Source organism: Branchiostoma lanceolatum, chromosome 10 (genome assembly GCF_035083965.1).
Source record: "Branchiostoma lanceolatum isolate klBraLanc5 chromosome 10, klBraLanc5.hap2, whole genome shotgun sequence".
Taxonomy (NCBI): domain Eukaryota; kingdom Metazoa; phylum Chordata; class Leptocardii; order Amphioxiformes; family Branchiostomatidae; genus Branchiostoma; species Branchiostoma lanceolatum.
The window spans coordinates 6227939-6239193 of NC_089731.1; the positions used below are offsets into that span (position 1 = coordinate 6227939).

At 43.2% G+C, this 11255-nt stretch overlaps 1 protein-coding gene across 1 annotated transcript; it reads right to left on the minus strand.

The window, feature by feature from the left end:
* Positions 1–50: 50 nt before the first annotated feature.
* Positions 51–7938, minus strand: LOC136443348 (polypeptide N-acetylgalactosaminyltransferase 12-like). Its single transcript, XM_066440550.1, has 13 exons — positions 7445–7938; positions 7000–7220; positions 6238–6404; positions 5560–5684; positions 5070–5222; positions 4595–4698; positions 4212–4329; positions 3567–3755; positions 2605–2736; positions 1739–1834; positions 1078–1230; positions 715–866; positions 51–243 (listed from the first exon to the last, which is right to left on the minus strand). The coding sequence occupies exons 1-12, from the start codon at positions 7772–7774 to the stop codon at positions 741–743; spliced, it is 1914 nt and encodes a 637-aa protein (XP_066296647.1). The 5' UTR covers positions 7775–7938; the 3' UTR covers positions 51–243; positions 715–740.
* Between the last annotated feature and the right edge of the window lie 3317 nt (positions 7939–11255).

The following is an 11255-nucleotide window of genomic DNA, read 5'->3' on the forward strand; positions in this document are numbered from 1 at the left end:
TGTTGTCCTTGTTGTGTACATATCATAGAAATCAGTCATGTAAATAAGTATGATGATTGCATTTCTCTTTAATGTTCAATAAGTTGGTAATATGTCAAGCTTGGATAACAATTTCGTTTTTACAGCTGCAACCGAAATAGATTGAATTCTAAACCAAGATCAACTTTTCTTAAAGTATTCTCATATTTCTTAAACCAGACTCACATTGAAAAGTGATAGAAGTTCAACTATATTGGTCTGTAACTGTAGGCCAAAGTTCACCATTACAGTCATGCGCAGAGGGTCCATTTTAATGCCACAGAAACCGCATGTATATGCTATTTAAAAGTAGCTGCAGGAGGCCTCTTTGTTGGAAATGTTGGTGTTTTTGAGCTGGAATTGACAGGTAAGGGTTGTGGCTATTTGATTTAGTTAGAAAAACAGGGTTTTAGCCGTGTTTGAAGTGTCCGGTACACTTTGAAATAGGTGTAGTTTGGTTGTGATCAGGTCTTGTCAAGGGGGGTCAAAGGTCATCTCCCTATGTTTTGATAGAATTTCACCACTTTGCGCCGGTGGAAAATCGGCGAAACTCAGTAGATTGACACTTTAGAGGTCAGACTACGCTGCCAATGTGAGTTTTCCATGACCTAAACTTCAGGTAGGTGACTTTTGACAGCCCTTTCCTTATATGTCTACCATTGAAAGTATAGGGGCCAGGAATTGGTACTCTTCAGCCTGTAACTGTAAATCGAGTTTATGCGTTAAGATTGAAAGTTTTCGATGCGCCACCTCTGGCTGCCAGCAGTACTGCAGTCCGTCATAATCAACCCGGATACAGATCCGTCCAAACACCTGTCCGTTTGAGGGTGGTACAGCACTCCGGAATCCTGAAAAGAAATGTAACTCTGAAGGAAACTGGAAGCATGATAATTCTCCTATTCTAGTTCCCAAAAGTCGTTGAGATAGTTATCATTGTTCTCATCTTGAAGCTTTGCTGACATATCTTTTGTTCGGTCATATGAGAGTTATATTTCATAAATCACTAAAAGCGACGTTGCAAACCAGTGTGCAAAGCGCCCCCTGTCGTCTGCACGTTACCTTGACAACCCATTTCTGCTCCTCAGACGGACCGTCGTCACCGCGAATGTGCGTGCACTTCGCAGTGATGACGTCAGGTCTATCCCATGATGCCTGCAGGCAGAAGTTACCGCTGACGTCTCGCACCTCCTGCGCATGCGTCACTTCCCAGTACTAGTGGGGAAATGAAGTTCATGATTGTGATTAAAACTGATGCTTGATCTCCAAGCAGATGTTCAGTTTCTACTCGTTTTTCCATGCTTCTTCTCTTCTTCTGTCTCTGGGTCTCCTAAGTGATACTTCTAATACACTTTCTCAAAATGCATACTTAGTATTTTATTTTAAAAATCCAACATCTATATGAAACCGTCATCACATGCCCAGCAACAAACTGGTTCATGATATGAAAAATATTGATCTTCATTATTACCTTAGTTATTCCTTTCATGCTTTCTTCAACCCAAGTATGATAGTCTTATCTTACCACTTAGAAATACATGTAGAATACAATTTTACATTAATTTCGCAAACTAAACCCTGCTTTGCAAACATTATGTCTGATGATGATCATCTTTCAATCAATAAAAAAATGGTAACAAAAATCTTGGCAAACTATAATAAAAACGTGCGAACATAAACATTCCATAGTCAAAAGAACTGTATCACGACCCCGTCAGCACACCTGTGTACCCCCCTTCCCGTGGCAGGTGAACACCCCGGCCGGCTCCTTCTCCACCTTAATGACGTCCAGACACATGCCAGTCTGTTCATTGGAGATCTGTTGTGCATTCAATAAACATTTGGGGAAAAATAAGTCGTTGTAAAATCAACTGGCAATTTGATTATACTTGTACGTAGGTTGAATTCCAGAGGCACGTAGATAAAGCCCTTGCCATCAAACACAGTTTGGGAGTCAGTCACTGACGAAAGACTGCGGATGCTGTCTGAAACGTCTGACTTTCAAAATTTTGTCCAGTTGCCTTGGTAACTATTTTTGGCGTAAAGTTTGTGAGGTTGTTTAGAATTTCATGTTTAACAGTGTTTGAGTTTTATTTTTTTCTGTAGTTTAAGTGACCACTGATCAAATGTATACATCTATAACTTACAAATATCCTTAAGAGATTTACATGTGTTTATTTGTTTTGAAAACCAGTTACAAGCTGTCTCACAGTTCCTAGTGCGCATGTGCGGCCGTGATGCCATGTGGTATCGGTCAAAGTTCAAGATCACTTGGCTTGTGACCAAAAGGTTCCGGTTCGGGCCAAATAGATCCTAAAATAAGACGCAGATTCTAGGTTTTCTCGGTAGTTTTGGCTCCCGATTTTTCGGCTATCGCTAAAGCAGTGCGTTATCTTTTTTTTTCTTGAAAAGCCCGATCTTCGTAGCGTTTTACGGTTTCCGAGTTTTGGTCGTCCCGACATCACGACTACAAATGCACACTTGGAACTTACCGTGGGATTATGCCTGAGGTCATACCTGATTGGCTAAATGTCTGGGACATACAGGGTACGAGCTGAACACGTGACTAGCTGGAGTCACGTGACTTACCTGCCCATGGCCGATTGGTCGGATGTCCGGGACGTACAAAGTGGGGTACACGTGACTCAGGTACCAGCTGAAGTCCCGACAGTGCAGAGCTTTCCTCAGAAGCTTTCGCTGCGTAACGTCTCCCATAGCATACTAGTAAAATGTTTGACAATATAGTTAACAAAAGTTTCAAAGTCTATTCTGTTTAAGCATTATGCGCTGACCGCTGAACGGAGCACTTTCAGACGTGCCAAAATGCTTTCGACGTCCGATGATATCTTTTTAATGGGTGATGTTGCCCCCTTCTCATGTGACCCGCGGCACGCTGGCGGCGTCGCTGCGGTCGATCGAATTGACAAAGCACTCAACGAATTTCATCAACAAAAAACGAATCTTTTTAAGCTTTGTGTGTTTTGTTTTTTGGTCATACTTGTACGTTTTGAATGATATTCCCATCATAAAGTCAAGGGTAACACAAATTCAGTTTAGGACGCAGCGACACGCCAGCGTGCCGCGGGTCCAGTGAGAGGGGGGGCTTTAGGTACAGAGTTGGTATGTTGGCGTTCCCGCTCATAACTGTATTTTACACTAGCCTCCATAGCAGGCTCTCTGGGGCCTTTTGGGGCTTATAATACACTTTTGCTGATGATACTTTTTGTACTGGGTCGTTTGGGGCCAAGTGGTTACACACTGGCTACACAAACGACCCAGTACAAGAAGAAGTCATCAGCAAATATCATAATCCCCAAAAAGGCCCAAGAAAGCCTGCTATGGAGGCTACTTTTACACAGATATGTTTTGAAAGTTCATAATCCTTCAATATTTAGGAATGTCCCCTGAAGTAGATTTCATTGCAGTATCCATAAAGACCATCGGCCTGGTGTTGGGCATGCTCACCACTTTGTTGATCATTGATTTGTACGGTATTTTTTCATTAAGTACAATCATAGATGGAAACCGAAAAATAAGCACACAAAAATAACCGTTCTATATTCGGGGTGTTTCCGGTAGTAGAGCTCCTTGTAGTCGTCCATCCACACCTCCGCCATGCGCCTGTTGTTGTGAACCAGCAACGTCCAGGCATCTGCCTTCGAATACGGTGACGTAGGTCTGAACACGTGACCCACGTGAGAACACGGCAGGATCTCGATGGTTCCGCCACACTGCCAGATCTGTTTTGAAATAGATTTGATGACATCATCAACTGGGAACCCAAATCTGCTGTGAAATTGCAAAAGATTGGGGTATTTTTGCGATGGGTATATCAGTATTATGTACTTGAACATATGGCCAAAGACAAATTGCTGGCCCCACATTTAACCACAAACAAATACCTGCAAATACCACATTTAACCAACAAATAACTGCGCAAAGAAATCAATCTGATGTAATTAGCCCGACCGGGACGGGGGACGGTACCAACGTCCCGTGACCTTTGGTGCACCACTGACGAAAGGACACGTGACAGAAGTGAGCGGGTCAGTTTTTCTGAAGAAGACCAAAGCGTCGTTTGAAATTTCTGTGACTTTACTTAACCTGTGTCGGGAGGCAAGTTTAAATAGATGCATCAATAAGGCGTTTCGTTAGGTTATCCGGAAGGAGAAACACATGACGTCACGTTACGTTACCCGGAAGGACATCTCTATGTTCTCCCCGCCCCAGACCTCCATGCCGGTGTCGTACGCCCCCAGGTACTCGAAGTACTTCTTGCTAATGGAGAAAATCCCGCCGGCCATGGTCGGAGACCTGTTGGTGAATTGCACGTCAGCAAAATTTAGAAAGAGAGAGCAAAATACATATAGATCATTGAACGACTATTGAGAGTTTGTGGGAGATTATTGGAAGATCATTGAGATTGTTGAAAAACCAATGAGAGTATTGAAAGATCTTCATTGGAAGATGTTTTGAAGACCTTGGAGAGATCATTGGAAGACTGAAGAGATTCTTGAAAGACCGTTGAGCTCATTGGATAATCATTAAAGACCATCGGAGGCTCACTGACAAAACAAACCTAATGGGATCCACTGGAGATGTTCTCCGCTTCTTCTCATGCTCAGGAATCTGCTCCCAGATGAAGGTTAATTCGTTGAAGTTGATCCCGCCCATCTGTGTATCCTGTGGTGTAAGTAAAGACAGCGACAACGCACGATATTGAGGAAGATGTTTGGGCGACATGTTTAGCCATTACACGCAAGAAAAGTTACTCTTGGGGAGCTTTCTTGACGCTCCCTGCTTTTTCTTCAACCGAGTAAGTCAGATCTCGGCGAGGATATTGACAACTTTGTCGCTGTGATTGAATCAAATGTTCTACATACTAATAAAGTGTTCTTAGTTTATATCGTGCAAGAAAGTTTGTTTAAAATCATCTGTATTCTATGTTTGTTCGTTGTTTTGTTTGTTTGGTCGCTTTAACTACTCTGCTCTGGAAGGTTGACTGAGCAGTGATTTTGTGTTTATCTATCCGTCTGTTTGAACGAACGCCCCACCTCTAGGCCTACGAAGACGTACTCGAAGGTGTCGTGCTGGATGATGTCCAGGACGGAGATGGGGACGGTGCTGAAGTTTCTCGCGATGGTCTCTAACTGGGGTTCCAGCCAGCCGTGCATGCACTCACAGTGCGAGTCCAGAAACGTCAGGACCTGGGCACAGGAACCGAAATACTTCAGAGTGTTCTGATCATTTCCCACTCATTTTCAACACGGAAAATGATGGACAAAAAATTGCACAAAGGAGACGTCTCTCGGGCGTTGCCAAAAATGTTTTTTTCTCTTCCTTAGCCGACAAAGCCGGAGAATATAAAACTGCAAGAAATAGGATGAAACTAGAAGAAAGAGGATGAAACTAGAAGAAAAAGGAGATAAATATCATTGTACCCTTCTCCATTCTCTCTTTTCTTTTTAGTTTGTTTTATGGAAACGAGATGGGTAAAAGGAAACTAAGAGGCTTCGCCTGTGAGGTGTTGCTAAAAAAGTTTACCTCTCCCCTTGCGTGTAAGGCCCCCACCAGCCGGGCCCTGATCAGCCCCTGCCGTTTGGGGCTGCGCACAAGCCGCACCTGGGGGAGTGCGGACAGGTATTCCTCCAACGGAGCCTGCAGGTGATCTGGAAAATTGTTTTGTTTGTTTATTAATCATATATTTGTTATCTCCTTGGAACGGGAGGTATTGTTTTTTGTGTTTGTGTGAGTTTCCATACTCATGTGCATGTCGACATGCTAGGCACGTCGGAGACACACTGACAGGAAGTTAGGTCAAAGGTCCCAACATGGTTCCAGAATAGGTTATCCCATTTCCTCGTAAATTGTTGAGACTAATACTAATCACGCTTTACGCTGAACGAACCTAGTAACTGAGGATAATGACGTTAAAATTTTAATTAACAGAAGTAAAAACTTTTGTTGCCAGACTGGGATCCAAACCTATTATAGCTCCCGAGTCTTCTCTCCTCAAATAGAGGATTTGTGGAGAGGAACTATGATAGTTTTGGATCCCAGGCTATTTTGTTACTTGTCAGTAACACAGTTTTTTGTCTGTTTTGACAGTTATGATCTAGGCATCTTTCTTAGGGCTGATATTTTTTTCTGGAAATTTAGAAGACCTAGGATGTCTCCAATAGGCTTAACTTTACGTCATCTACACAAGGCACTGTTCCGTACCGAACGTACTGCAGTCGTCCACCAGGATGACTTCCCGCAGCAACTCGGCAGGGGACGCTTCTAACACGCTGTGCACCGTGCGCAGCAACGTGGACCAGGCTTCGTTGAAGAATATGATGATGACAGAGGTTTGAGGCAAGGGCCGGAAGAACTGCTTTTCTTTACACCTACAATGATGGACGTCGTTATGTTAATGTTAATAGAGTAAGCTTATGTACTGATCAGAAAAAGACGATAACCGGGCGCGAACGCCATTTTGTCGGTCACCTTGTTGCAGTCTTTTTTGGCGACGCCTCGGGGACGGAGCACGTGGTTTAGTATTGTTGTCATTTATTTGCAGTTATGTGTGTTTCTGAGTGTGTGTGAGTGAGTGAGTGAGTGAGTGAGTGAGTGAGTGCTAGTGTGTGTGTGTGTGTGTGTGTGTGTGTGTGTGTGTGTGTGTGTGTGTGTGTGTGTGTGTGTGTGTGTGTGTGTGTGTGTGTGTGTGTGTGTGTGTGTGTTGGGGGTGGATTGATACATAGTGGACGTTTAGCGCTTCAGTCCCTGGATCATACACCGAGATGTTTTTCTAACAAGTGGAAAAATGTGTCTACCTCATGGTGTAAAAGCATGTTAATTTTTCCAGTACCCCTCTTTATCATGAATTAATATCTTAATTCGCAGAAGTAAAAGTAAAAGTAAAAGTAAAAGTATCATTATCATGTAATTCACAAAAGCAAATGTATTCTTGAGAAAAAAAGGTTAGTAAAAAAATTCACTCACAGTCTGTGTCTGAGGTCCGGCAGGCTCCGGTGGAGGGATATCTTACTGCTCGCCCACGCGTTGAAGGAGTTATTCTTCAATCCCTCCGCATGCAGCCTTTTCTCTTCGGGGGTCATAGGTTGAAGTTTGACCCCCTGACCCCCTTCACCGGGAGCTGTGGGGTCAACTGTCGGGCGTTTTAGATGTGGAGTCAGGTCGATGGGCTCTTTTTTGTCTTCTCTCTGAAAGACAAAGCTTTGATTAGAGTTTCGAAAATTTGCAATAACAAGAAATACGCGCCACTAAAGCAAACCTTTGACCCAATCACCAATTCCTTTATTACGGTTAGAAGTCGCGGTTGAACCTGAATGAGAAAGTTTGTTCTATATAATCAAGTTCAAATTTGTGTCCTATATAGTCAAGTTCAAAACATACCAGGTAAAGCTCGTTCCATGTGTTTACTAACCTTCTCCACAATTTTCTCCTCTTCTTTTTCTTTCTTCACGGCTGAACTTTTCTGTGAAGCTTTCTTTGTTTCTCCAAGGTCTAGTCGCTGTTTGTCTCTTGTTGGGTGTTCCGCTCCAACTTTGTTGACAGAAGCGCTCCTAGCGCTTTCATGATGAAGCGCACTACTCGTCTCATCAAGCAACGCGAATTGCCACATGACGGCTCCAACAGACAACCAAAGTAATGATACTATCACAGTCACTTTGAGGATACTGAAGTTGGAAGGGTAGCGTTCTATCACAATCAGCCTCTCTCCAGACTGCTTCACGGGGATTTTTAGGCTGTACATGGCGCCACCTTGCGGCTTGCTGCTGAACTGATGAACAGTTTGTTTCAATGTTGCTTGTTGTAATGATAGGTTAACTCGGCTACAATGTCTTTCTTTTCTTGTCAGTCAAACACAGCACCAGTGAAGACATTAACTGTTTTCTATAAGGAAAGGAAGTCAAAATGTATTCAGTAGTTTAGGGTACAATTCCAGTATGATCAATTTGTTGTATACGGCAGTACTAGTGTTGTATATTGTGTTCATTACTGTTTACGGCAGCACGTGTCAGAGAGATACGTATACGTGGCAAAGAAGCTAAGCTATGGTCGTTTCATTTTAGCTTGTGCGATGCGTTTTTTGAAACAATTTTTGTAGTAATAATTGTCCACATCAACCACCTTTATATCTAGACGGACGTAATAACATTTTGAATTGCGTAGATAACTGTAAACACCAACACACACGCACAGGATGACATCACTACTGTTTGATAAGTGATGTTTCAGGCTCACCTGTCCCTGGGGCACCTCGGTGCCAGAAGATCACTTCTAGATGCACCTGTTGAAGTCTAAGATAGATCCGTTTTCTGTTGTCTCAGCCTCAGTCGTAACACCGTTGGTTTATTTAATGAAATAACGGTTACGTGAGATAAAATACTGGTGAAGTATTGTGGCTCCCGCGTATGCACATCCGCCAACACGGCCGCAGGCTAGAACGTAACAGCTGGGGAGCCATTTTCCAGCAAACGCGGCATATTTCCCTACCCATCTTTTCCAGAAGCATTGGGTGGGACAAGTCTTTAAGTTGTGCGATAGAGTGCACCGTTAGAACTTTGATTACAGACTGCTAAAGCCGATTGCAGACCCTTGCGATCCAGCCTCACCAATAGACCCCTTTCCAAATACCGCGGCCATTTTGAATCCAGGGCGCGCGCACGTGATTCGAGCGCGGGAAAAGTCAACACCCGGTAAGACCAAGCCAGCGGTAAGGCGCTCCCAATAGAAACCAGCGTTGAGTCATCTTCGGCGGCGAGATGTTCTCCTTCTCGGTGAAATCCATCGATATATTTGCATGGCACAAGTAGATGATATTGTTGTGGACACTTGGACTAGATATCGGCCAGTAAAATTGTGAATTTCTGCTACTTTTCCACAGTTTCTGCCGGGATGTTGAACGCGCGCTACAGTGATAAAATGCTGATATGTTTACACCGCGTGCTTGTAATTTCCCTAATAATGTTAGCTAAAGTCGAGAAAAATCCCACAAAATATACACTTTTCGGATCATTTTAGCTTCGTTTAGGTATGAATATAACTCTTGAGCCTTTTGGCTGTCGTGACAATGCCAACATCATCTTGAAATTACGTTAGTTTGAGGGAGGGTTTTGTTTTCTGTGCAGCGTTACATCGACTTCGCTCAGCAATATTTGACATTTCCGCTGAATGCAATCCCACACACAAAAAAACGTGAAAATATAGGCCTAGGCTTGAGTTCAATGTCCTTAAATATGGCAGCATTCCGGCGGCTTTTTGACGATCTTTTCGGATGCCAAGTATTTAGGCTTGAGGACTCTAAGTACGTGAGTGAAGGTGTGTTTTCCATTCTATCTGACGTTTCTTTAAATCATTTTGCGCGGCAATATTTCAGATATCTGTTGGCCGGATGGAACCCAAAAACGTTAAATAATATTGACTTGAGGACTGAAGGACCTCCGGCCGATATTTTTCCTTTTGTTGTGGGGTTTCATCCTGTGGAAATCTAAAATATTTCCGCAAAAAGTAATGTAATGAAACGCTACAAAGAAAACACGCCCCCTGCTTCACTCACGAACTTCATCAAGCTAATCTTGGCACTGAAATATCGTCAAAGTCAAAGGAGCCACCGAAGTTCCGTCAAATTTTTATACTCGCAAAGCCCTCAAGCCTATATTTTCACGCTTCTGTAATATCATCTGACGGAAATTAAGATATTACGGCGCAAAGTGAAAACACTCCATCTTCACTCACGTACTTTAGGTTTTGATATTTCAGAAAACTCGTCAAAAGAAGCCGCCGAAATTCTGCTAAATTCCCCCAAAAAATTACCTTTAGCTCAAGCCTACATTTTCAGGTCTTTTTTTGTGGGATTGCATTCAGCGGAAATGTCAAATATCGCTTGCGGAGCGATGTAACAAGAGAGAAAGGAAAAGCTTGACAGAAAAGAAATAAAGGCTAGACAGAAACACGACCCCCTCTCAACGCGCGTTTTCCCAGGGGAAGTCACAACCGGTAAAATTCTGTATATTTCTATCTAAGTAGCTATAAGGATCCCAGCCCGAAAAGTGTATGCTTTACGGGGTTTTTCTCGACTTGTGAGTGAAGCAGGGGGCGTGTTTTCTTTGGAGCGTTTTATTACATCACTTTTTGCGGAAATATCTTAGATTTCCACAGGATGAAACCCCACAACAAAAGGAAAAATATCGGCCGGAGGTCCTTCAGTCCTCAAGTCAATATTATTTAACGTTTTTTGGGTTCCATCCGGCCAACAGATATCTGAAATATTGCCGCGCAAAATGATTTAAAGAAACGTCAGATAGAATGGAAAACACAACTTCACTCACGTACTTAGAGTCCTCAAGCCTAAATACTTGGCATCCGAAAAGATCGTCAAAAAGCCGCCGGAATGCTGCCAAAGTTGTACCCAAAAGGACATTGAACTCAAGTCTATATTTTGACGTCTTGTTTTTTTTGTGGGATTGCATTCAACGGAAATGTCAAATATTGCTGAGCGAAGTCGATGTAACGCTGCACAGAAAACAAAACCCTCCCTCAAACTAACGTAATTTCAAGATGATGTTGGCATTGTCACGACAGCCAAAAGGCTCAAGAGTTATATTCATACCTAAACGAAGCTAAAATGATCCGAAAAGTGTATGTTTTGTGGGATTTTTCTCGACTTTAGCTAACATTATTAGGGAAATTACAAGCACGCGGTGTAAACATATCAGCATTTTATCACTGTAGCGCGCGTTCAACATCCCGGCAGAAACTGTGGAAAAGTAGCAGAAATTCACAATTTTACTGGCCGATATCTAGTCCAAGTGTCCACAACAATATCATCTACTTGTGCCATGCAAATATATCGATGGATTTCACCGAGAAGGAGAACATCTCGCCGCCGAAGATGACTCAACGCTGGTTTCTATTGGGAGCGCCTTACCGCTGGCTTGGTCTTACCGGGTGTTGACTTTTCCCGCGCTCGAATCACGTGCGCGCGCCCTGGATTCAAAATGGCCGCGGTATTTGGAAAGGGGTCTATTGTAAGCTCCTCGCAATTCAGTCCCTTCCTGTGAATCGGGAGTATAGTCGGACCAGCCAATAACAATAGTGACAATGCAAGAACCCGATGAAACATATAATATATAGGGTCGCGTGGCGTAGCGACAGGGTGTTCGGCCCAGAATCAAGAGGTCCCGGGTTCGAATCCCCCTGACGCCACCGATGTTGTGCTCTTGGGAAAGGCA